The 24,605-nt window shown below is 31.2% G+C and overlaps 1 protein-coding gene across 1 annotated transcript; it reads right to left on the minus strand.

Annotated features, from left to right (window-relative positions):
- Positions 1-41: 41 nt before the first annotated feature.
- On the minus strand, positions 42-15,630 carry LOC134237818 (uncharacterized). The gene is made up of 5 exons (XM_062719966.1): positions 15,122-15,630; positions 3,262-3,359; positions 1,769-1,879; positions 1,452-1,584; positions 42-441 (listed from the first exon to the last, which is right to left on the minus strand). The coding sequence occupies exons 2-5, from the start codon at positions 3,354-3,356 to the stop codon at positions 364-366; spliced, it is 417 nt and encodes a 138-aa protein (XP_062575950.1). The 5' UTR covers positions 3,357-3,359; positions 15,122-15,630; the 3' UTR covers positions 42-363.
- Positions 15,631-24,605: the final 8,975 nt, after the last annotated feature.

Raw genomic sequence — 24,605 nt, forward strand, 5'->3', positions numbered from 1 at the left:
TTCCTATAGCAAAACATTAATGGTAGGATTAAATGGTAAAGGTATTTTAAACAATTTTATTTCGAAAATAAACTTAAATCTAAAACAACTATAACAAAACAAATATATAATAAGAATAAGATTATAGTTTTATGTCTATACAAAGTTATTCGCTATAATTTTTTCCAATATTACCAAATCGAAACATCAAATACTTCTAATCATTGAAACAGATTTATTTCCATAATTTAATTGCTATATATCATTTCATTTTTTTCTATACCGACCAATGCTATTAAATTAAATTTCAAAATTTCCGAAAGATTTCACATGTTGTTTCTATACAGAGTGTAAATTATAGTTAGTTGTTATTAATTTTAGTTATCAGCGAGACTGCCAAAAGTCAACAGGATAATCTTCGTGGGGTTGTGAAAATCCGTCAAACTGAAGAAAAACTTTGTCCTGAAATATAATGGAAACACTATACATCTAAAAATATTTCAGTGTATTTTTGAAAAACACACAATTCTACGGAAGCCCTGGAGGGACATTGACTTACTTGTTATGACTTATTTGTTTTAACTTTTTTGTTTTGACTTATTTGTTTAGAATGTTACGTAGCTAGTTATAACTAAGTGTAAGAAAGCTATTGAAAACCTGTTGCTCGGCTTACTTTTATGATAAACATGATATTTACTCCTATTTTAACTGGTTTTAACGTCCAGTACAGTTGTGATTTCTAAAGTAAATATTATTTTTGTTGTTATAACTTAATTCTGATTTTCTAAAAGTTATTACTTAATTCTTATATGTAAATTCCAGTTTGCATTATGACTGAAGTCAAGAACGTGACTACTATTTTATCTTGTCGTTAGTAATAAATTCAAGGACAATTTTTTTTTCTTTTTTCTTAAACTATACGTTGTCTCCATCTTTCACTCCACTTTTTGTAAACTAAACTTGTCATAACAAATTCAAAATAACAAGAAATCAAAGTTAAGTCATAAGAACTAAGTCAAAACACACAAGAACTAATTCAAAAAACATAAGAAATAAGTCAAGACACTTAAGAAATAAGTTAATATCCCTCAATGGCGTCCGTAATTAACGGATAAAAATTCAGTAATCACATCAGTTTTGTACGTTTAACTACAAAACTACAATTAATCGTTCTCAATGGCTTACCTACACTTAGTTAGAACTAACAAAAAAATATCTCAAAACAAATAAGTCAAAACAAAAAAGTTTTAACAAATAAGTCAAAACAAGTAAGTCAATGTCCCTCCAGGGCTTCCGTACAATTCAGAATATGTATATTAAAAAAAAAATTTTTATTCCACTACAATTTTAAAACCTACCTAGCAAAAGTGTTTTTTTTAAAGAAAGATATATTTAAAAAGTTTAGGAGTTTGATCGGTCACTTCCATGGTAGGAAGCAATATTTTCAGGGGAGGTAGAGAACCAAATACTACCTGATGTTTGGATCCTGATAATGTTTGTTTTTTATGTAGAATCCTGTTGATGGCATTTATTAGGACATCGTTTTCGGAGGACACCATGCTTCGTCGCGAGTCTGTTTTTGCTGCATATCCTTTTCTATCAAGCCTTTAAAATTATAAGATTGCTTTTTAAAAATATATTTACATTTTCGAAGTAGTTTTTTTAAAACACCTAGCTTTTCAAATACTCTGATAAAAATTCAGATCCAGTTGTGTCAAGAAATTTCTATAGCTGTTCAGTTTTGATTTTATCTTATTTCTGTAATTAATCAATCAGTGTTCTGACTTACAAATCTTTTAGTTCCAACAATTTAAGTTCCCGATTTTTTTCTGTATTCATATTAGCACTAACGTCTCTTTTAGCAGCTACTCCCAAACATCGGCGAGCAAATGGATATACTCTGAAAAAAATTTTTTTTAGAACCATTTTATGATCTACCTTATGAACATAAACTGTATAAATGATTATAAGATAATGATTTGTCTAAGTAGACCATGTCATGTTTGCTGTTAAAAATACATAAATAAACCAATCTGAGCTTCAATAATTAATGTAAAATATTATACTGAAATGTACTAACTCTACATGAAATTATTTTATCCTCTTGCAACTGAGTTGGAGAGGATATGTTAGTGACGCAATCGTGTATATGTTTGTTTGTGAGTGAGCGAGTTAGTGAAGTACGACACGGAAGTAAAGCAATTTGCATCGGGATCGGTGTAGAATGCTATTTTGAGTTATGGATATGCTCTCTGAGAGGGGATGCTCCTTTGCAAAGCCCTTGTTCATAGTATTTTACTAATAACACCTTCTTAAAAAGCTAATATCGATAAAATGCTCTCTTTTAAAATACATTTTATTTATATTTATCTATATCTACTAATTTTAGAAAAATAAGTTTACCAAATTCATCTCTAGAAAGTAATTTTTCCTTCCCAAAGTGATCAACTCTCTTCCCTTTGTACAGGAAATTCGAAATACTTAAAGCGAGACTCATTATATAAAGTCATCTAAGCAGATCAAATTTCTATATCAATTTTAAATTTACAATACATGTCCCCGGCGCCTCGTAGTTGATCATATTTAAATCATCTTAACTCTTTCAGTAAAATATTTTTGGCAGCCCTTGATACTAGTTTATCAAATATAAGGATTGATCAAGGTTGTTGGAATGATATATTTGATATGAACGTCTTCAAATTACGGCTTCTAATTAAGTATGAAGGGGGCGAATCCTTCTAAATCTACTATTTTGGGCACTGTATAGAAAATCTTATACTTTAATCGGAAAAAGACAATATGTCTTGATATTGATCATTCTAATATGCGACTTTTTAAAAAGTCAAAGCGTTAAGGCATAAAAGTTGATTGCTTCTCAAAATGCATTTTTCATTCCTTTTATGTATTTACATTTTTTAACTTTCAAGCAATTTAAAATAAATTTTCTATGTTCAACCATAACTTGGTATCCTTACTAGCTGATTTTATTAATGTTCTCTTGCGTAATTAACTGAACGAAAACCATTTAAAATTAACAAAGAAAAACAAAAAAGTTTTATTTTTGTATTAAATCTCACTCGACCATTGAAATTAGGAGACATTAAAAGTAACCCTGTTATCCTCAACTTTTCCTGAAAGCTTAATATCTGTTTTGAAAGATCAATCTTGAGTCTTACTTCTATTCACATTTCAAATTGTACCGTTTAAAAGTTTTTGTCAAAATTATTTTAACTTCACTTTCTTTAAAAGTTGTCTTGCTTTCTTTAAACTAAAAGTACTCACTCGCAAAATCGTCGTCTTGGTCTTCGTTGAGCTGCTCCCGTCATGGTGAATAAAACAATCGCTAGAATTATGTTCTCAACTGTTGCCACTTGCATGCTCTGAAATATTAAACAAACAAGTAAACTTAAAGCTTCCATTTTACAAAAAAAGTAAGCTAAAACGATCCAGGGTCTTTGAAAGGCATAGCTCATGCAAAAATTGACTCTTGACCGTACAGTGTTGCGATTGTGATACCTTGAGTACGAGTAACAAGCTTAAACCATACAGAACAAGATGTGTTTGTGAAACACTATGCACCTAGCGGTAACAAAGTTCGAAAAAAGCTATTTTTAGCATATAGGTCACAGTCAAGTGAAATTTGACCTTGGTGTCATTTCAAAGAACTTGATTAGTAGAATATGCATACTAAATATGAAGTCTCTATCTTTTATGGTTCAAAAGTTATGGCGAAGGTTAAATTTTAAAAAAAACTATTTTTAGCATATAGGCCACAGTCAAGGTCACAAGGTCATTGACCTTGGTGTCATTTGAAAGAGCTTAATTAGTGGAGTATGCATATTATGGCGAAGGTTAAAGTTTGGGAGACAAACAAAAGACTTACAGTAATTAAAGACAGACGGACAGAAACAGACAGACAGACAGGTTAAAAAATATCTGGTCATTCGGGCGCATAAAAATTCCATATGCAATACTTTATCCATATTGTTTTTCAATAAAAGTGAAATTTGAAAAAAAAATTTGAAAATCTTGGGATTAAGGAGGATGGCCTGTCATTTTGTTGCTTTATAGAAAATAAATAATTAAAAATAACAATGATATCCTCTTGCGGGGTGAGCAAAGTCCTCAACACCTTTCTTCGGCAACTTTGCTTTCTGAGAGTAACGATTGAGAGAAACACAAAAGGCTTATTGTAATTAAATATTAGAAGGAAAGAAAATGTTCCTGCCACCTGTTATAAAATAATCTGGTCGTTCCCTTTCATTCAAAGTTTGAGATTTATCTCTTAACATTAATATAAATATTTTTCTTTTGAAAAAAAAAACATTTATAGAGTTTACTTTAGAAATGAAAAATGAATGAAATATATCCATCTGTATGTTTGGGGTATATCTTATTAAGGCAAGGGTTTGTCAGTTCTCAGTGAGCTCTTTATATTTTTAAGGAATACAAATAAGCACCAACACGCAAGGATTTATAGTCCAATGACAATGTCAAAATCAAGTACGTTATTTCTTTTTTTTTAATTTATCAACAATAATCTGTATCAAAAGTAGAAACATATTTTACGTAACATAGATTAAACGTTTTCTTGTTGGCAAATTGTAATGTAAAAAAATACAATTAAAAGAAAGAAAAAACAACATCAAGCAAATATGATGTCATCGGTGTGAGATTTTTAGATATGTTTTTTTTTTCAAAGTCCTTGTAACAAAGCAAACATTCATATTTTATTATTGAAATGGGACATGAAAGAAAGAATGAAAGTGTAAGTGGAAGTTTATGTGTTTAGGGGAAATCATGTAATATTTAATAAAAAGATTTTAATTCATTGTAACACTCCTGTGTTTTGATATATCCCTCTGATTTTTTGCGTGCTTCAGAATGTGTTAACACAGCAACATATAATATCAATAATCATAAATATTGATAGATCATTGAAATGAAATTTCATCTCCTCTTCATCAATTTGTTCTCACAAAAATGATTTTAAAATTCATTAAATCTTAATTGATTATTGATTCACCTGGTCTGAACTATTGCATATTTTTTAAATATACCAAATTTAATTTGGATGGCGTATACTCTTCATTAGCCTGTTGGCATGACATCTTTATTAAGCATTTTTGTGTTGTCAAACCTTTTGCATAGAGAACAATGAAACTGCAATATCTTTTACGCTAGATCTTTTCCTCGTAGAACATTAACACCACGTGTATATAGCCCCTGGGTCAATAACAACTCTAAGAAGCCTCTTCATTGACAACCAACGATAATTTCTACTGTCTCTTTTAATTTCCTTGACTTTTATTGAAACTAAATCTCAATCCCTTTCTTTCACAAGTTCTAGCAAACCATTCATTCACTTTCATTGTGTAATTTCATACGTGATTCAAAAAAAAAAATCAAATAATGCGCTTCCACTGCAACGCAGTTACCACGAATTACACAAATACTTTTATAAACCATACTTCTGTAAGGAAGGACGACTTATGATGCAATTGCAGCTTGTATAATTAATTGTGATCAATATCATGAACTTCTTTTCCGATTTGATTAACAGCTTGCAATGCATATGGTTAAATTTACTCAATTAAAGCTTTTGACATTAATTAAAAATATTCAGTTTGATACTGACAATCCTTGTTCTCATTTGATGTTTGAATGAAAACTTTTTAGCTTCGATCTAACATGTACCTTTTTTTAAAGCAATTTCATTGGAAAGAAATATAGAAAAGTTGCAGCTTGTATAATTACGGTGTCAATGATTGTCAATCATTGCCGAGGTTACAAAAGCCATAATTTATACACTTTTGTTGATTTTGCTAATTACACCTTTCAGAAATATTGATTAACAGCTTATTACTGATTGATTGGTTGAGAGATTTAGATTTGGTCCTCGCACACTAATAAATGCTTTTAACATTAACAAAAAAAATTATCATAGTTGTTACACACTTCTCGAGCGATTAGGGTTAGCCGCACTTATTGGAGAGGTTAGGGTTAGTTTTCGCATAATGATATCCCGGTATTTATATATACTCAGTTAAGACCTTGGCATGATGCAGCATTGCAGTTCTGCGCAATAATACTATGGCTTCATAAACGTTATAATTGTTTTTCGGATTTTGTGAAAGAAATCGGAAAGGAAAATTGATATATAATATAGTTTTCAATAATTATAAAGTGGGATGGATCTAAAGGGAAAATGCTACATAATAGAAAAAAGGATTTTTAAAACAAATCATTCTCAGAGGATACCCGGTGCGGAGCAACGTTTTCAAAAGTGAAAGGAGAGTTTAGAACTAACAAGCTATAAGACAAAGTAGTCTTAGAAAATAGTATTGTTCATGTAGACTCAATGTTTGATAGTTTAATTAAGTATGAAACAAAATGTATGAAAACAGTCAACCAACGTGCGATCCAGAGATAAGTTGTATTTGTTAAGCTCTCAAAATGACCATAAAGAATTACGAAATGCAGACTTTAAACAAGGTTGTTGAAATCTTTGTAAGATCAACTTATCTGGCTCGGTTTAAAAATGTGTCATACTCAGAAGATTTCTCTTGAGTATCAAATAAAACTACATGCATATGCAGGTGCCAGCGTTAACTACCATTCATGAGAAAAGTTGTCCGTGGAAAGCCGAAGTCGCCTTGTTTGTCGTGCAATTTAAAGGTGCACAGAAACAGATTTGAAGTTAATATTTTCTCAAATGTTCTGTATAATATCATGACTTATATACAGTATTGCAATATTTTTTCTCATGAAAATATATTAAAAATGTTATTTCATCTAAAAGTTATTGAAACTCCAAAATTGAAACTTTAAGATGAATCAAGATTTTTAATATATATTTTCGTGTGAATTGCTGTTACAACATATAAGTCGTGATATACAGAAAAAAAATAACTTCAGATCTGTGTCTATGTACCTTTAAATACATGTCGTTGTTGGATGGCCTTTGTCGGCTATCGTCGGTAAAATTTACAAATTATATGAAAGAGATGTGACAGACTCTGTGGTGTCTATTATGATATTTATTTCTAACTCATTTGGAATTCTCCGGGTGTCGACTCAACATACAAATGGAATTAACAATAATAATTAATTAGATATCGTCAATATATCATGATCATCGAGTTGAAAAAAACGAAATTAAAAAAAATATATTATAGGTAAATTACAAATCATTATTTTGTAAAACCTTTCTTTTGAAAATATACATAAGGAAGCATAAAAGCAAATTACATGTATAAATCATTACTGATGTATAGATTATACTTTTAAGAGAATATACATACTTGTTTCATGTTTCATACTTAGATATTTTACTTGAAAAGATGTTTATGGTTCTCTTACTACCAAGCTGTATGATTTAGGTGATTACTTTAACTTTTTAATTGTAAACCTCCCTTTCCTTACAGCAATATACCTTCATCACCTGCATACGGGATTTATATCTCTCAATTGATTCGATACACAAGAGCATGCTCTACGTATGAACAATTTTTAAAACGAGGAAAATTATTGATAGACAATTGCTGAAACAAGAATATCGGCAGTCTCGTTTGAAGTCATCGTTTTGTAAGTTCTATGGTCGATACAATGACCTTGTCAGCATATACTATTTATAATTGAGTCCAAATTTAATGATGTCGGACAATTTTAATACTAATTGTTAAGCTATTATATTCACACTGATTTGTCCATAGATTTTTCTTTATTTCCCGATCATGACAAGTAGCACACGGTGGGTGTGACCGGTCGGCAGGGGATGCTCACTCTTCCATGGCACCCAATCCCACCTCTGATTTTTTTAGGTACGTGTTTGCTCTGCTCCAAATTTGTATTACATGTATTTAAGGGACTTTTGACCTTGAATACTGTTCGTTATCTATATATATTTCATTACAATATCTTCCCTTACATAATGTTTTAATTTATTAACTTAAACTACAAAATACGAATATATATATATATATGCTACTGATTTATTCCTATACATTTCTCAAAGTAAAAATAGAAGATTTTTTGAAAACATTACATGTTATCCTAACAATAAACAACAACGACTTCTAGGAAGGACACTTGTAAATTCACACCCTAAAACTTGATTAGATGTTCAAGAATAAAATAATTAGTTCCACTGTGTATTCGTTATTAAATTTGTTTTGAAGTGACCTGCGGAATTTGGTGTTTATGAGTTGACTTCATTCATTGCTTTGTGGCCATTCATATTACACGTGACATTAGTATAAGTGGCTAGCTGATATTTTAAAAAGTAATTTCATTTTATACATTTTCACGGGAAAATTACTCTAAAAGCCTGTGTGAAGTTAAAATATGTGATATTTCTTAAAAATAAGGGAAATAATCAACTGGAAATGCGATTGTCAGAATATTCCTTGCTATGTCACTTTAACAATAATGTAAGTTACGAAAATCTACACGTGCGGCTATTATCGGGGAGTCAATGCCTGTACGGGCGAAGGATTAATGATCAAGATAGGGCGCTAGGAAATTGCTAGGAGTTTGTTTTGTTTTGGAAAAATACAAGCATTTATCTGTCAATGCAAAATTTAAAAAAGGACTTGTACAATTTCATTGTTAATTGCCTTTTTCTCATTTACTTATAAATTTTATAGAGAAAGTACAACTTTAAATTAAATTACAGAATTTTAAAGAAACTTTATCTCAAAATGTAGTCGTTGTATTAACTTAAAATCGATATAAAAATGTCAATAACCGGCATTTATGTGAAAACATGCTTCTTAACTGAATTACAAAAAAACGTGCTTGTTTTATATGCATATTTATACACATATATACACTTAAAAACAAATCGTACACTTATCTTTATACAAGTATAAATATTTATAAAATTATGCGAAACATGTGCTTATTTACAGAACAATTCCAACTTAAATTTATTTGCAAAGTTATATGTGCTTCGTAAATTTTAACTAAAGTTAGATTTAAGAGAATTTAATTGAAATACCCTTTGTCAACTAATGAATTTCCAAATAGTAGCAATTAATTTATCATTTTAGCCGTTTACCAAAACTATAATTTTTTAAGTGATCCCGACAATAATTTAACAAATAGTTTCTTTTACCTTAGCACTAATTTCTTCCTTTGAATTTTTTTATAGGGATATATATAACAGCAGTAAGATTCAATTAAAAGAAGGATACACATATCTGTTGGTTGTGTATAAATTTATTATTAAGTAAGTAGTGCTTATATGACAACTATTGCTCAGATGTAAGTCCGTTTTAGAAAAAAATAAAAACGTTCTTTGGGAGTAAACTTAAAAATTCTTACATTGAACCATTTGACCCATTGATGAAGATGAGAAAATCAGAGAGTCATATTATGCAGAGGATGTAAAAATAGAACCATTTATTGACTAGATTTATTAACTCCTCTCAATAAAGGTTATATTATCATCAATTATCAATTTTTAAGTGAAAAAAGTAAGTAGCATTTCCTTAAACTATTTTCTGAATGAGCATTCTCAATGAATTCTAACCATAGTTCAATGTATCGAATTACAGTAGGCATTTTTGTACTTTTTTAAAATGTGCCGACACAAAGTTTCTAATTTTACAGAACATATCAGATTCATTAAATAATGATAACAATATAAACACTATATTATGCAGATGAATGATTTGATGCTTCTTGCATAATTGTGCTTATTTTTTTTTTTTGGACTGACACAAGACAAATGTTACATTGTCAATGTTATGTTTGTTGTTAAGATTAACACGTACGTTCAACTGTTTTGTATGATTGATTTAAAAAGACAGGGATCTGAATCCAAGTTATGTTTTTTTTAAAGACAGTTGATCTAAAATGGATATGGTAGAATCATTAATAAGTTAAAGTACTACACTCTTTGATGAATGTTGTTAAGCCTTACAAGATCTACTCGTATTTTTCATTCTTCAAAAAAAAAAACCTTTGGCCTTCAGAATTAAGAGGCACCGTGCGTTTTGTTCTTATACACTTTAGATAGCTTTCTGTGTTATCTTGATTCTCATCAAATCGGAGAAAAGAAACGAGCAATTGAAATAAAAAAGAACAGATTAAGGTGTATCTTTGTCTTGTTTCTTCTAAATTGCTGTCGACACATATTTTGATAGTTTTAAGGTTCAGGGTGAATTTTTTTCTTTCAATTCGATGTTGAAAGTAGGTCGCTTTGATAAGATTTAAATGATTTGAAATAAATACCAGTGAGCCATTTCACTGTGAACAGATCGTTGATAAAGAATGTACCTATTCTATGAGGAGTTGGTGAAAATTTTCGAATTTTTTCCATGTGGATTTGACGTCATTAAAGATAAATTAGGAATTCAACAATGTGAAGTAACCATGCTATAAAAAAATGTAATTGATATGTTCTTTACTGTCAAATGATAATTGAAACTTTGGATATTTAGATATTTCATCACTCAGAACTGCTGTAAAAGCGGAGTAAAAACCAAATGGATTGGTTTTGCCACTGATAAACTGTTGATATTACATTTAAACAAGACAGAATAAAGCATTATTCACTACCAATTCTGACAACGGTTTCCCAAAGAGTTTTGTTTTGACCTGCTAAATTCAGAAGCGATTTGGCTTCGTTGGTGGTACAAATGGATGGAAATGTATATTACATGTAAAATGCAACAAGACATCAGTTTGCAAATACAATTTTTTACTAGACAAAAATTCCATTCATTAGTACTTTTTCATAAAATAAATGCTTCTCTATCTTATTACATTCTGTTAACGATAATCAACATTCGACGACTCTTCCATTTTTATTTTTCTCAAGCCCCTTGAATATGATTATTTTGAAAAGCAAATTTCAGAGCTTTGATGCTATTGTAGAAGGACTGAGGTAAATTTAATTAAGACGATTACATTAGCTTCTCATCATATAATTTTGCTTAATTAAATCAACCAAAACACTCCAGTGATATTTACATGTATTTCTCGAGAGGGTCACAAGACTATCCTGAAGACTGTATCCCTAGACGTAATATAGTATGCATTTACAGGTGAAGGAGCACAACACCCTTATACCGGTCAAAAGATATTTAATCTTTCCAATTCAATACAATAAAGTTATTTCTATTATAAATACTTATAAAAGAATCGTATTGACTAGAACTTTTTAAACTTATAATAGTGTATTATTTTTCTCTTGAAAGTTTATTTTAGGAAAAATCTGAAGCCTGGTTGTAAGATTTTTTTTGAAAGACGTCAGTTTCGACGTACCCATGTCAGTCGCAGATAGATTGAAATGTCACATGTTCAATGTAGGTTTCTCGTCGGTGTTATATACTGTAGGTTGTTATCCTAGTATATATTTACGAGAAATCAATATGTGTTGAGTTTCACAAGAAAATTTTACTTTTTTCTGCGTTACCTACAAATATTTTGAGAATGATCTTGAATAAACTACCAAAAACGAGAAAAAAAATCACTATGCACTACGGTTCGGAAGTTTGTTTTTTTTTTTTTTTTTTTTTTTTTTTGCACTTGCATTTTTATGAGGTTTGTGAAAAGGAAATGTATAAAAGTTTAAGAGCTGAATAGAATGTTAACGTTAGGACTGTTTGTGTCAAGAAAATTAATATTAATTCAGTTTATAACAGATAATAGAATACTATATTTCACGGAACAAAAATAATACTCAAACAGTTTTCATTGTATTTAGGGAGGTTGGGTGGGTGTTTTGTTTGTTTAACTTCCTTTTCGAGATTTTACAGTCATCTTGAGGCGCCCCACCTGCCGGTGGAGGCCATTGAGCATTGATCGAGAGATTTTTTCCTGCCTACACGCTCGCTCCGTGATCGGGAGGTCGTGAGTTCGTATCTCGGCCGCGACTGACCCAGTCGATAAAATGGGTAGCAACTGTTCCTTCGCCATGCGCTCGGCACCTTGAAGTGAAAGTTGCGGGTCCTTCGGATGAAACCTTAAAAACCGAGGCCCCGTGTCAGCGGCAGGCGTTGGCACGATGAAGATCCCTCACTGCTCAATGGCCCTGAGTGCCGAGTAAAGGTCAAAATTTGAAGCCCTTCACCGGCATACGGTGACGTCTCCATATGAGTGAAAAATTCTCGAGAGGGACGTTAAACAATATACAATCAATCAATCAATCCTGCTTACACCTATTACGACGCGGGACCTCGGTTTGTACGGTCTCATCCGAAGGACCAGTCTCCAAAGTGGGATTCGAAATCGTAACGAAATGATCATGTCTCTGAAGCAAACACTTGAACCACGCGGGCGACTTTTATTTTCTGAATTTTCTCATAACTCAAAGGGTTTACCCTAGTTCATTGTATAACTGCAACAAACGTAAAAGTATTTAAACTAAATCACGTTTAAATTAAAAGTTTCATAAAAATAAGAAAAAAATTAACTTGATGAAATTTTAGCATTGCAATAATTGATTGTACGAGTTTCAACTTAATTTTATTTTCAATGTGTTTGAAAATAAAGGTTTTTTTTCGATGTTGAAAACCGAAAATGTTGTCTTGATGTGCTACACCAATAACATTCACATCCTTCACGCCAATCCTACGTATTTTGTCATCAGTCCAAAGTCCCTTGAATCCAAAAGCTTATTCTTCATTAACTTTATTTTACGTCATAAGAAAACAGTTTTAGACTAATTCCACTTACAGATCCGGAAAGACTTTATTCAAATTGCATATACTACACCTTTTGCGTCATCTATTCGATCTTTATTTCAAACAATAAGTGGGCTTTGGGATATCGAGTGTTTATTTGGTATCTATAAAGAAGTAAAGCAAAAAGTATGCAAGACATTTTTAGATACATTGAAAAGCCTTAGTATCCAAATATTTGCCCCTGAGGTTTTGAATTTCTGTTACTCACCCGCAACATACTATGTCACAACAAACTGTATTTGAAACTTAACACATTTCCAATACTCAGACATAATAAGATACATTATCTTATGTTGATATTCCTGTCTTCATTACAAAAATCACAATCACATGATACCGGCTGCCTCAATCAAAAGCATTATCAATTAAGTAATGTGTTTTATTCCAGCACAGTATCTGAAATAAGGAAATCAAATAACAAGTTGTCTGATACGGTTTCATTGGATATTAATTTATGAGAACCGTATTCAAAACATTGGATTGGCAAAATATTGTTTGTAGAGAATTGTAAATCTCAAAGGATCAAACGATTGCAAGAACACATCAGTCAATTATACAAAAACCCTTCAAGGTTAATTATATAATTTTTACTAATAAATATTTACATGTATTGTTTTTCTTACCATATATGAACCTTTGCACTGGTGAAATCGTATTAAATCTTATGTAGAGTGAAAAACCGTAAGAGAAGTCTTCAAATGAATGCTTTTTCGTCAAATAAAAACAATTAGTTGTTACACGTGTTATGCGTGGGGATTATTTTTCTTGTCTAAATATTATTGCAATGAAGAGATAATGTGTTAGAAGATATTAAACGCGCGGATTTGCGAAAATACCTTCAGATGAAAAGGTGACGAAGAGGTGAGACGCCATTTTGTCGGAGGAGTTGTTCAAATTGAAAAAAGGTGGTTCTATCATTTACAAGTTATGGTGTCAAATGTGAAATTTCTTGTCATTTTGCAAGTAATTGCTTGTTAACATCTAAGACTTCCATCAACTTTTTCCCCATCTAGTGATATTTGGAATCATCCTAATTTTGTATCAATTACAAGTGATTCTGTACAAGAAGAGAAAATTTAGATTCAGTTTTTCAGCTCTCTCTATGGACATCTAACATTTCCAGTTATTAGAAAAAAATATATAAATGGGACAAAACATTTATTTACCGTTAATCTGTAATTCTATCTTGAGCAATATATAATTTTGATGCTGAATTTGTTGTTGTTGTTGTTGTTTTTTGAATATTTGTTTCAGGGATTATACTTTTTCTGTGCATTTGCATAATTAGTGCGTCTTAAAATACTAGTATTAGCACGGGGGTTCCAATCGCATGATCTATTGATTTAATATATGTGAAATGATCAATATACAAAGACAGCTATGTTATATCATTTTAGATAATTATATATAAATTCATCTCGATTTGTTCAGGAAATGCTTAGCAATCTTTTGCAGTGAAGGAAATATATGTTCGAATTGGAACTCTTTTATAGATATGAGCCTATTGTTCAGGGAAAAATTATACGTGTTAGAGAAGGTAAAACTTTCCCAAACTCTGATAGCATTAATATAAGAACTTTGGGTTTTTTTTCATTGGTTAAATATTTCATCTTTTAATTACTGAAAATAAAAATATGCTTTCCTCTAGCAAAATACAAATCTAGAAAGTAGATATATCGAAACATCTAATTTAGTTTTTTTTTCTCAATATTTCTATAAGAATTATAGAGTATAACAAGAACAATTCACACTGTTCCAGTATATTGTATTTTTTTGAACGGTAAAATACTCCTTTGCTTGAGATTAAATAGAGAAAGAAAGAGCTGTAGAGTATTCTCGTAACATTTTGACAGGAGCGCCGCCATCTTAGAGTACTGACCATCCGTGTTTTTTTTTTATTAAAACATATTTCAGTTGACTACTAGTATGTTCAAACCAACCAAATCATGACAGGCAAATATAAAGCAGTGTGTTGATAGACAAACATAGAGCAATGTATTCAAAAAGAATTTTAGAATCTCATGCAGCCAATTTAATTCTGTTTAACCACTCTACTTTTCCAGTAATTTCATCACAGGAACTTGTCATTTTATTAAGCTTTCCCATATAACAAAATATTTTTATGTTAATTTACGTTATTTTTTTTTCAGTGTGAAATATATGCAGATGCATATTTATTTATAAACATTTAGAAAAACAAAGTGTGAAAGAGAGAGAGGGGGAGAACTTATTCTGGAGTACATAAAAGGAAAACGATTCTTTGATAAACATATAAGAAGTGCAAATAATAATCAAATTAAAGTACACAAATATGTAAAGGGCACTTGCTATAATGAGGGCGCCATATTGGTAATTGATAATAATTAAAATAATCCAACATTAAGCACTATTTAAGAAACAAATATGAAAAAAATTAGAAAATAATTTTTTATTTTTATTTTACTCACCTGAAGACAGATCTTTGTCTATTAGGTTAAATTTTCCTTGTCAAGTCGGATTTGTTCAAAAACATAAAACACTCCTGAAATTAAGTCTTCAAATGAAAGCTTCTATTTATTTTCTGTCTTTTATTTTCTGCTCAATTTGAATTCGCCCACTTGACACGCGTTGTCAATTCTGATTAAATTACACGCGCCAAGTTAACACAATGAACTAGTTCCCATCAGACCTGTTAATACGTTTATTCTCTGTCAGCTCGAAGACAGGCTCCAAGGTTTCCTTTAAACAAGCATCTAGAAGATCCAGACAAAATGACGTGTTGCGCTTCCTCTCCTTTTTAAAACCAATAACAATTGTCTCTGACTGACATACAGTCTCAATGAACTTGTAGACTTTTGAGTTGGTCTGATTGATTGAACCTTTGCTGGGTTAAGGTTTGTGTGTCTGATAGATTAGTAACAGAATAATCGGTAATTAAGATGGTGTTGCGATTCTCTCTACAGGGTGTTACACAAACAGCTACAGGTTTAATTTATCAACAATGTCAGGCTTTATCAAATCAGTTTCCGCTATTATTTATGTCCAACTTGCATAACATACAGAACGAATAAAAATTTTGATTAAGGCTGATTTCATTACACGCTTTTCACGTTTTAAGAATGCAACCAAGATTGGAAGACATGCCTGGCAAAAAGCAAAAGAAGAACTTTGATTAATTTTGTCTTCCTGTTCTTCTGTTGGTCTTACAAATGTAAGGATAGTAACAAAGACCCCAAATCTTCTATCTCCGTCCTCGAAGCATATTTCCATACCAATAAATATTTTGAGTTTACTCTTTAAGTTGCTAATCAGCTTCTAGATTTGATAAAATCTACTTTTACTATACGATAAATGTCCAAATTTTGGTTTTATTATTTTTTATTATCAAGGATGTAGTTTATTCAGATACCTGACGGAAATATTTCACTGATAAGAATGAAAGCCATCTACTGTACATGCATGTAGAAGACCTGTCTTTGTACAGTTATTATTCGTTTATAATAACTAGATCAGAGAATTTTTCATGTTTGTTTGATCTGAGTCTGACACATCTGTTTCATATTTGGATATTTTACTTGAAAAAGATGTTAATGGTAATCTAACAATCAAGCTCTATGAAAGACGTGATGTCTTTCACTTTTCTATCATCAACTTCCCTTACTTGTGCAGCAATATACCTCCATAACATGCATACAGAGTTTTTCAATCTCAGTTGATTCGATGCGCAAGAGCATGCTCTACGTATGAACAATTTCTAAAACGAGGTAAAATATTGACAAACAAGTTGATGAAAAAAGAATATCAGCAGTCTCGTTAACAGTCACAATTATGGTCGATACAATGACCTTGTCAGCAAATACAGTTTATCACTGAGTCAAATGCTGACTGACGTTTTTCATTCTGGTTGTTAGTCCATTATATTTACACTGAATTGAAGACAGATCTTTTCCGTTATTTACCGATCATGACAAGGAGCACACGGCTGGTGTGACCGGTCGGCAGGGGAAGCTCACTCCTCCAAAGCACCTGGCCTGGGGGCCATAAAACTTAGACGAGCTCACTTTTGATCTCAGTCTCACTTTTCCACTGTTTATTCCTTTGGAAAAAGTGAGACTGAGATCAAAGTGAGCTCGTCCAAGTTTTATGACCCCCAGGCCTGGTCCCACCTCTGATGTTTTGGAGGTCCGTGTTTGCTCTGGTCCTGTTTTGTATTGTTTTGTGGACTTGAATACTGGTGGTTATCTCCATATATTTCATCTGAGTATTTCTAGCAAAGAATTTCATCTTTTACTACATGGGCAATATTTTCATTATTCACAGAATATGACAAATACAAAATCTTTGGATAATGAAATATTATGAAAATTAATAGATTTTACATTTAAAAAAAACTTCAAACTATCAACTTCTTAGTTACTTCAATCTGAATTTCTTCAGGAACTTTTTTCGTGCCAGTACCTACTTAAACATGGGACTTTGATTTATTCATGATGAAAAAAATTGAAATTTCTTTAGGATTCCCTACGCATCATTATAAACTTACTGATATTATTGCATATTTTCTTCGAATAATAAATTTTCAAATTGATATTAAGTTAAAATATGGTTATTTTGCCCATTTAAAATCTCTTTTGATTTAACATTTTGAACTTTATTTTGGTTCAAATTTTGTCACCTTGATTAAGGTTTTTTTTAAAGGTCTGCTTATATATCGTTCATAAACACATTGTACAAAAAAAACGCTAAAAATAATGTTCTTCTTTAACGCGCAATAACGTGTACATTCTGATCCTTTCACGTTTAGCGCGCTTTAGCTAGTTTCCACTTTCAAGTGGCACAACACACAGTATATGTTAAGGCCCTTTCACAATTGACGCACGAGCACTTTGCGATCGGAAAATTTTAGCTTCGCACGAGCTATCGCATACGTTGCACGATGTCTCGCATTCATTGCATGTGTTTTAGTGGTCGCATCAAGTCTCCTCAAAATAGTCAACATGCCCACATGACGCGACCAAATGCGATCAAAATTATCGCAATTCAACGCACGAAAATTAGTACGAACGTCTTACAACGTTTTATGTACTCGTAAGAGTGATGCACGATTTTTTAAGATCGTAAGATGAATCGCAGCTGTCTTTGCGTGTGTTTTGCGACCATGAGACTGTTGCTCAACATGTCTCATGTAATCTTGCAACGTTTTACCATCATTGCTTGATTTATCACCTTCAATTGCCATGCTTTGCAACAGGCATATATACCGTGTATAATTATAAGCATCTTAACTATGTCAACTGAAGAGCGTCGGAAACGGGTGGTATATATACCCGGCCCTCTGACTCGCACGAACATTCGTACTATAGAATGCATGAGCGAACGAGCACCGCACGTCCAATTGTTTTGTCGCACGTTCAATCGTCCGATTACCTGATCAGTCGTGCAATCCTATCGCATTATCTTACAACACTCGCTTTCATTCAACAACAGTCGCATATAGACGCAAGATATATCGCAAGATTTAATGCACAACAGTCGCTTTAGATCGTGCAAATTTCGTACGAACACTTTTTTCATATGCGATTATTTTGGCAACAGTTGACGATCCTAACCAAAATTATTCGGTCGCACGAATATTTTGTCGCTTCTGCTCGTGCGCCAATTGTGAAAGGGCCTTTATGATATCACATCATGCGTTCAAGCTGTCGTACACTTCACCTTTTTAAACGCTTGTCGCGAAAATGTCGCTCTTTTGCACACGACCCTATTGGATCCAAAATGAAGAACATTCATTATAATGGTTAATTTGGAATTTGGACTACAGACATGTCTTTGTGTTTGAAGTGAATATTACAAAGAGAATTCATTAAGCTCTTTTGTCGTTTATTGAGTGACTGGTAAATAAACTCTTGGCACTCTATACAGAAATGAATATATTCATAAAGTTGCATCTTTTTGAGTAATTTATCAAAATGTTTTATTGCTTATGATTTGAAGTCGTATGCACAGTTTTTCAAAAATATTTTTTTTTATCTAATATGATCTTCTTAGGATAATAAGGTATGATTACCATCTAGATGTTTTCCTTGTAAAACCGTAAAATAAGAGCAAATTTAATGTTTTCTAATCTTTTTGCTCTGTAACTTAGTCAATAAAAAATTATGCCACATCAAAAATTCTGATCAAAAGATTTCTCGAGAGAAATCATGTTTCCATATGAATTAATGTTGGAATAAAAATGCGCATATTATATAGATTGACATTCTACAAGAAAAAGTCTCTTTCCCCCTTTTACCGTAGGGGTATATTTATGTGAAATGTTACGTGTCTGAGACTGTTTTCCCCTTCGAAGGTCGATCAGCGCTGCAAATTAATGCTACACGTAATAATCCTAGCTAACTAATGCTGATGTATGCTTTAAGGCACTTTTTGTTTAACCTCACTGGTAATCCAAGGCAACATAATAGCTATATCTTCTTTTTTTTCGAACAAATAGAACAGAATGACGTAAAGGTGCTAAATACGTATTTATTTTAATGTTTAATGACGACAAATGTAACCCATGAAATAAAAACAAACAAATATGGTTAGGAGGAATGGGTGCGTATCATTACCGCTACATTTTCAAAATTGTTATTACAGCTACATAGTCATTACCGCTACAAAAACAATACATTACCACTACATATAAAAGTATACATTACCGCAACGTTGCCTATTTCGTTAGCCAGCCACTTGTGCGTGTACAGATCCCACATTCACACGCGACTCCAAAATATGTAAAATAAGATACAACAAATCATGGACTACGTATTTTATTCAAATATTTGAAGCAGTTTATGCTTATACATGGCAGCAACCAAATATTTTATGTTACACTGCCATATATTTTACTTCTGTCAACATTGCAAAAAATTCTAAAAATTTAGAATGAGAACTGTAAAACGTCGTGCTGAATTCTTTGTGAAAGCTTTGTGATTGGAACTTTAATATATTCCGTACTTGTATATCGGCTGATTCCATAAGTAGCGGTAATGAGTTGTTTTTGACTAAAAAAAATGTAGCGGTAATGATCGGTCGAAATTTTGAAAAAATGTAGCGGTAATGATCGGTCGAAATTTTGAAAAAATGTAGCGGTAATGATTTGAAATATTTGGCGATGTAGCGGTAATACCTGAAACAAGGAAAGACTTTTGATATGTACGATATTTGATAAGCTACAGAAATGCAATTCCATTAATTATAAGCCTTGAAAGTATAAATGCCGTAATCTTCATTAGTTTTTTGTTACTCATGTAAATAGTTTTTTTTTTTAATTCTCAGATTAATATTTTTTAAACTTAGTGCACCCACAGATACAAATCCTATCCTAATACATACAACCACAGAGGAAAAGAGGTGCTTTTGTTTTCTGTTTTGTTCATCACTCTCGTTTTGATTAAGAGAGAGAAAAGAAAAAAAGCTTTTTTTTGCTATATTACAAGTAAACACTCCCTCCTTTGTTGTTTTGCTCATTTAAATACAAACCTTTTGATTTTTTTTATACTCAGTAGTCTTTATATAATCTTATGTAGATAGAATTCATGTCACATTTCCAGAAGACCTTGTGTTTTTACTGTAAGGCATATGTTTTATTATCTTCATCTAGAGATTAAATTTAATAATTCAACCCCCATGAGTATCTTTGAATGAATATAAAGAAGAAACCAAGAAAACTATATCATGAAACAAGGAAAGGAAAAGCTGACATTCATCACATTCATTGTTATAAAGAGTTAAATATATTACATTCTACGAGCAAATGTGCCTCAAAAGGCACTCTACCTTCTGGAAGAAGAATCTTGGAACCGTTAACTGATTTAAATGGACTTTTATAATCATAAATATACACTCTTGATAATACATCAAATGGTCTTCATTTTTATTAATTCAGCAATGGAATTGAGATATCATGTGTTTCACATGCTTAAAAAAGCATATTTTTTTCGTATGTGTTAGATATTACGAGTTACATTAAAAAGAATCTATTAGAGCAGTTAAAATTTATAGCTATAATAACCTTTATTCTGCACAAGTAGGTTTTCTTTTCATTTCAAAAAATGTCTGTATTCCACAACATTTCAAGTTGCATTCCACTCCTTGCATTCCCTACAAATACCCCCAAACCATTACTTGATGAAACAAGAATATCAGCAGTCTCTTTTAAAGTCATCATTTTGTAAGTTCTATGGTCGATATAATGACCTTGTCAGCAAATACAGCTTGTCATTGAATCAAATCCTGACTGACTTTTTACATACTTATTGTTTGTCCATTACACTGAATTAACGACGGATTTTTCCGTTATTTCCCGATCATTTCAAGGAACACACGACGGGTGTGACCGGTCGACAGGGGGATGCACACTCCTCCTTGGCACCTGATCCCACCTCCAATGTTTTGGGAGTCTGTGTTTGCTCTCTTCCTATTCTGTATTGTTTTATGGACTTTTGATATTAAATACTGTTCGTTATCTTCATATGTTTCATTCCACAAGGCACATTTTCAAAGCTTTATTTTAGGAAAAAAAGTGTTTAATAATCTATCTTTCAATCGATCTAACGCATTTGGCGAAGATTTCATGTTGGCATTTTTTGCAAGGGAGTTGAGTTCACAAAAATAAAATATCGCTGAAAATTTATTCCACATCATAGTTTACTGTTACCCCTCTAGAATCATTGTCTGTCCTCCTTAATTCATATATTTAATAGATTGAGTTAATTTATTCTACCTATACAATGCATGTCTCTTATTTTCTTTAATCTATAAAAATCTTACAAACAAAGAAACATTGCTAGGTTCAGCTAATACTATAGACCAAGTCATCTTTAATCCTCACCAAAAATATCAACTGCTGTAAAGGAGAAATCATATATGAATATTCAAGAACTTTTTGAAATTAAAAAATATTTTCCATCTTTTCACACTTTATACAACTCTTCTTGACGATGAATTGTTCAAAATTAGTATCTTTGATATTATAAAAAAAATGCTTTTTTAGTAAAAACAGATGTTGAAAATTTTTACATATGATGACTTGTCATTATCAACATATGCTATTTTTTTCGGATCATGACAAGGAGCACATGGCGGTGTGTCCGGTTGGCAGGGGATGCTTACTCCTCCGTGGCACATGATCCTACCTCTGATATTATGGAGTCCCGTGTTTGCTCTGCTCCTGTTTTGTATTGTTTTTTGTCACCAAAATGTTTCCATAACTAAATATATACATTTCCAATAAATTTCCCCTATGATTCTTCACAAAATAAAATGCAGTTCATTTTCTCATGAACTACCATGAATATCTCCATTGTTACGTCATAAAACCGCACTTGACGTCAAAACATATAATATAAACAGATTTCCTTTAAAATGACAGTTGAATGGCGTAAATTTAAAGCATCTCATCGAAAAAATAATGTAAATATAAAAAATGAATTTAATTTTTGAAGATTCATGAGGTATATGAACTACAACGTTTCACGCTAACGCGTTTCATGAAATATACCGGCCTGAAGCGTCGTAGTTCATAACCTCATGAATCTTCAAAAATTAAATTCATTTCTTAAATAACTTTAAATTTTCCATATTTTGTTTCCATAATATATACCTTTTATTTGTCAGCATGAAACAACCAGTTTTGTTCTCCATTGAGTCTGTTTTGTATTGTTTTATGGACTTTTGATCTTGAATACAGTTTTTTATCTTCGTATGTTTCATCTCTAAATAATTAAGTTGATATTAACAGGAGTTGGAGTTCCTCAATAACAACATTTATGTAGTCTTCAGAAACTATGTCTTCCATAAAAAATGTTCAAATTTCGATGGACACAATTTGTTTTTGCTATCAGACTTGATGAAAATGAAACACTTCTTGTAGATATAGCCTTCACATTTACATTTAGATAATCGACGACGGTTTATATGTCGAGTTGTTATACCCACTGATCATGAAATAAAAGATACCGCATAGTCTGTTACATCTGTTCATTTTTGGATATATTTTACAGACTATGGAATCAGCTAACAACTTAATGAGATGACTTAGACATCCGTCGTCAACCTTCTTATTTCTTTAGAAATTTCCTCTATCGTTTGAATTGGCATGGGTGTTAACCTTTCAATATTTATTTGTTTCTCGATCAAAAGCATGCTGTAAGAATAAGTAATTTTTTTTAACTGATCTTAATTTGTTTTTTTACTATTTTATTCAAGAGAAAATATGTGTAAGAATCTTTTAGATAAATTTGACGTTTTGTGTGAAGATGAATGTGTTCAGTTTTTATACTTTGTAGGCACATGACTAAATTATACAAACGTTAAACTTATTTAAGAGAAATTTAAGTGACATTAGAAAAATATACATATTATGTTCTTTAATTAAATAATATTTTCATCAAAACGATATATTGATATTGGTTTAAATGAAAAGCTTAGGAACAATTAAGCCTTCATATGTACACAGACATACATCTTGTTACGGTTATATTGCTTTATGTGCAAGAAATTAAACCAAAAAATTTGTTCATCTCAAAAACGCATTTACCAAACAATCATCCTCACAAAGAAATAGTTTATTCTTATTTCATTTCAACATTGGAACTTGAATTTCTTACACATCATTACCAATTCCTTTTCTCCATGTCTACTGAATTTATTTAAAATGAAAAATAGTACGCATACGTGCATATCTTCAACCCAAAAACCTGATAGTAAAGAGCCTTCATATTCTTGATGTTATATTAGAATTATATCTTTTTGAGAGATAACACTCTTTTGAAAGATTTACTACATTTCATGTGATATCTTAACTCGCATTTTCTTCATTCATATCTTTCAATGGTGATTTAAAACTTTAATCACTCTTGTCGATGTGCATCTTTTTAACAATATAACCTGATCTTTTTTTTTTGTTTCATAGGATTCTGAAACGTAGAAATGTTTTTGAAACAAAACGTATCTTATGCAATTATAAACAAGAAGTAAGATAAGATCAAAGTCCATATTGTACTGATTTAAACTGAAATATCGTTGTCTATCAAGATGCTGGAGTTTGTCATATTAACATAATGTCCATTCTAATCAAATGTTCCAAAGTCTTATTCGTGAAAAAGAAATCAATTTCTCATTTTTTCAAATATGACGATAAAATAAAATAATAATCGTATATTTCACTTTCTAAAACCATTCTCTGATACGATTTTTACTCATAAATGAGGCATGGCACGTTAAGTCATAGAATCTTTGCAAACCAACAAAGTTAATACCACAAACATATGCAATTTTCAAGGGTTAGATAAGACTGTTTTGTATTATGATTACCATAGAAAGATACCCTTAACTTCAAAACTTGCATTTTAAGCTTGTACAGATGTTGTGTGACGTTAAAATGTCTAATATTCTTATTATATGAAAAAAAAATTAATATAAAGACAGCCGTTGCAAAAAAATAATAATAATGAAATTGTTTAGATCTTTTTATTTTATTCAGAACTTCTTCACGTATTGAAATGATCAAATAGGTCTATTGCGGTATGTCAGTTTTCTCTTTGAATAAATGAGCTGAAATTATTGACTATAATAATACACTGAGATACGAAATCATAAAAAGCAAATAAAACAAAAGCTTTCATCTATAATCACACAAATACCAAGACATAGATAAATAATAATACATTAATCAACTGGAATTGATCTCCTGATTACGAAGATATTTAACAATACTTCAATACGTTTCATATAACAATGAACACAGCAGACGAAGAAATGTTACCGTTGACAAAGAAATTAAAACAATGGAAAAACTCATACTTAATGAGGAATAGGACGATTTTACACGCTTGGTGTAGGGTGTAGTGTTTGTCAATTTCATCAAGTTGTTATTTTAAAAGTGTTAATTGCATTGTAAGTTGACAC

This window comes from Saccostrea cucullata, unplaced genomic scaffold, assembly GCF_032062105.1.
Source record: "Saccostrea cucullata isolate Sc308-1 unplaced genomic scaffold, CSIRO_AGI_Scuc_v1 ctg454, whole genome shotgun sequence".
NCBI lineage: Eukaryota > Metazoa > Mollusca > Bivalvia > Ostreida > Ostreidae > Saccostrea > Saccostrea cuccullata.

Coding starts and splice junctions, on each gene's coding strand:
- LOC134237818 (XM_062719966.1), bottom strand. CDS start 3,356: ATGCAAGTGGCAACAGTTGAGAACATAATTCTAGCGATTGTTTTATTC. Junction 1,880..3,261: donor CCAAGACGACGATTTTGCGA/GTGAGTACTTTT, acceptor AATTTTTTTCAG/AGTATATCCATTTGCTCGCC. Junction 442..1,451: donor TATCAGGATCCAAACATCAG/GTAGTATTTGGT, acceptor ATTATATTTCAG/GACAAAGTTTTTCTTCAGTT.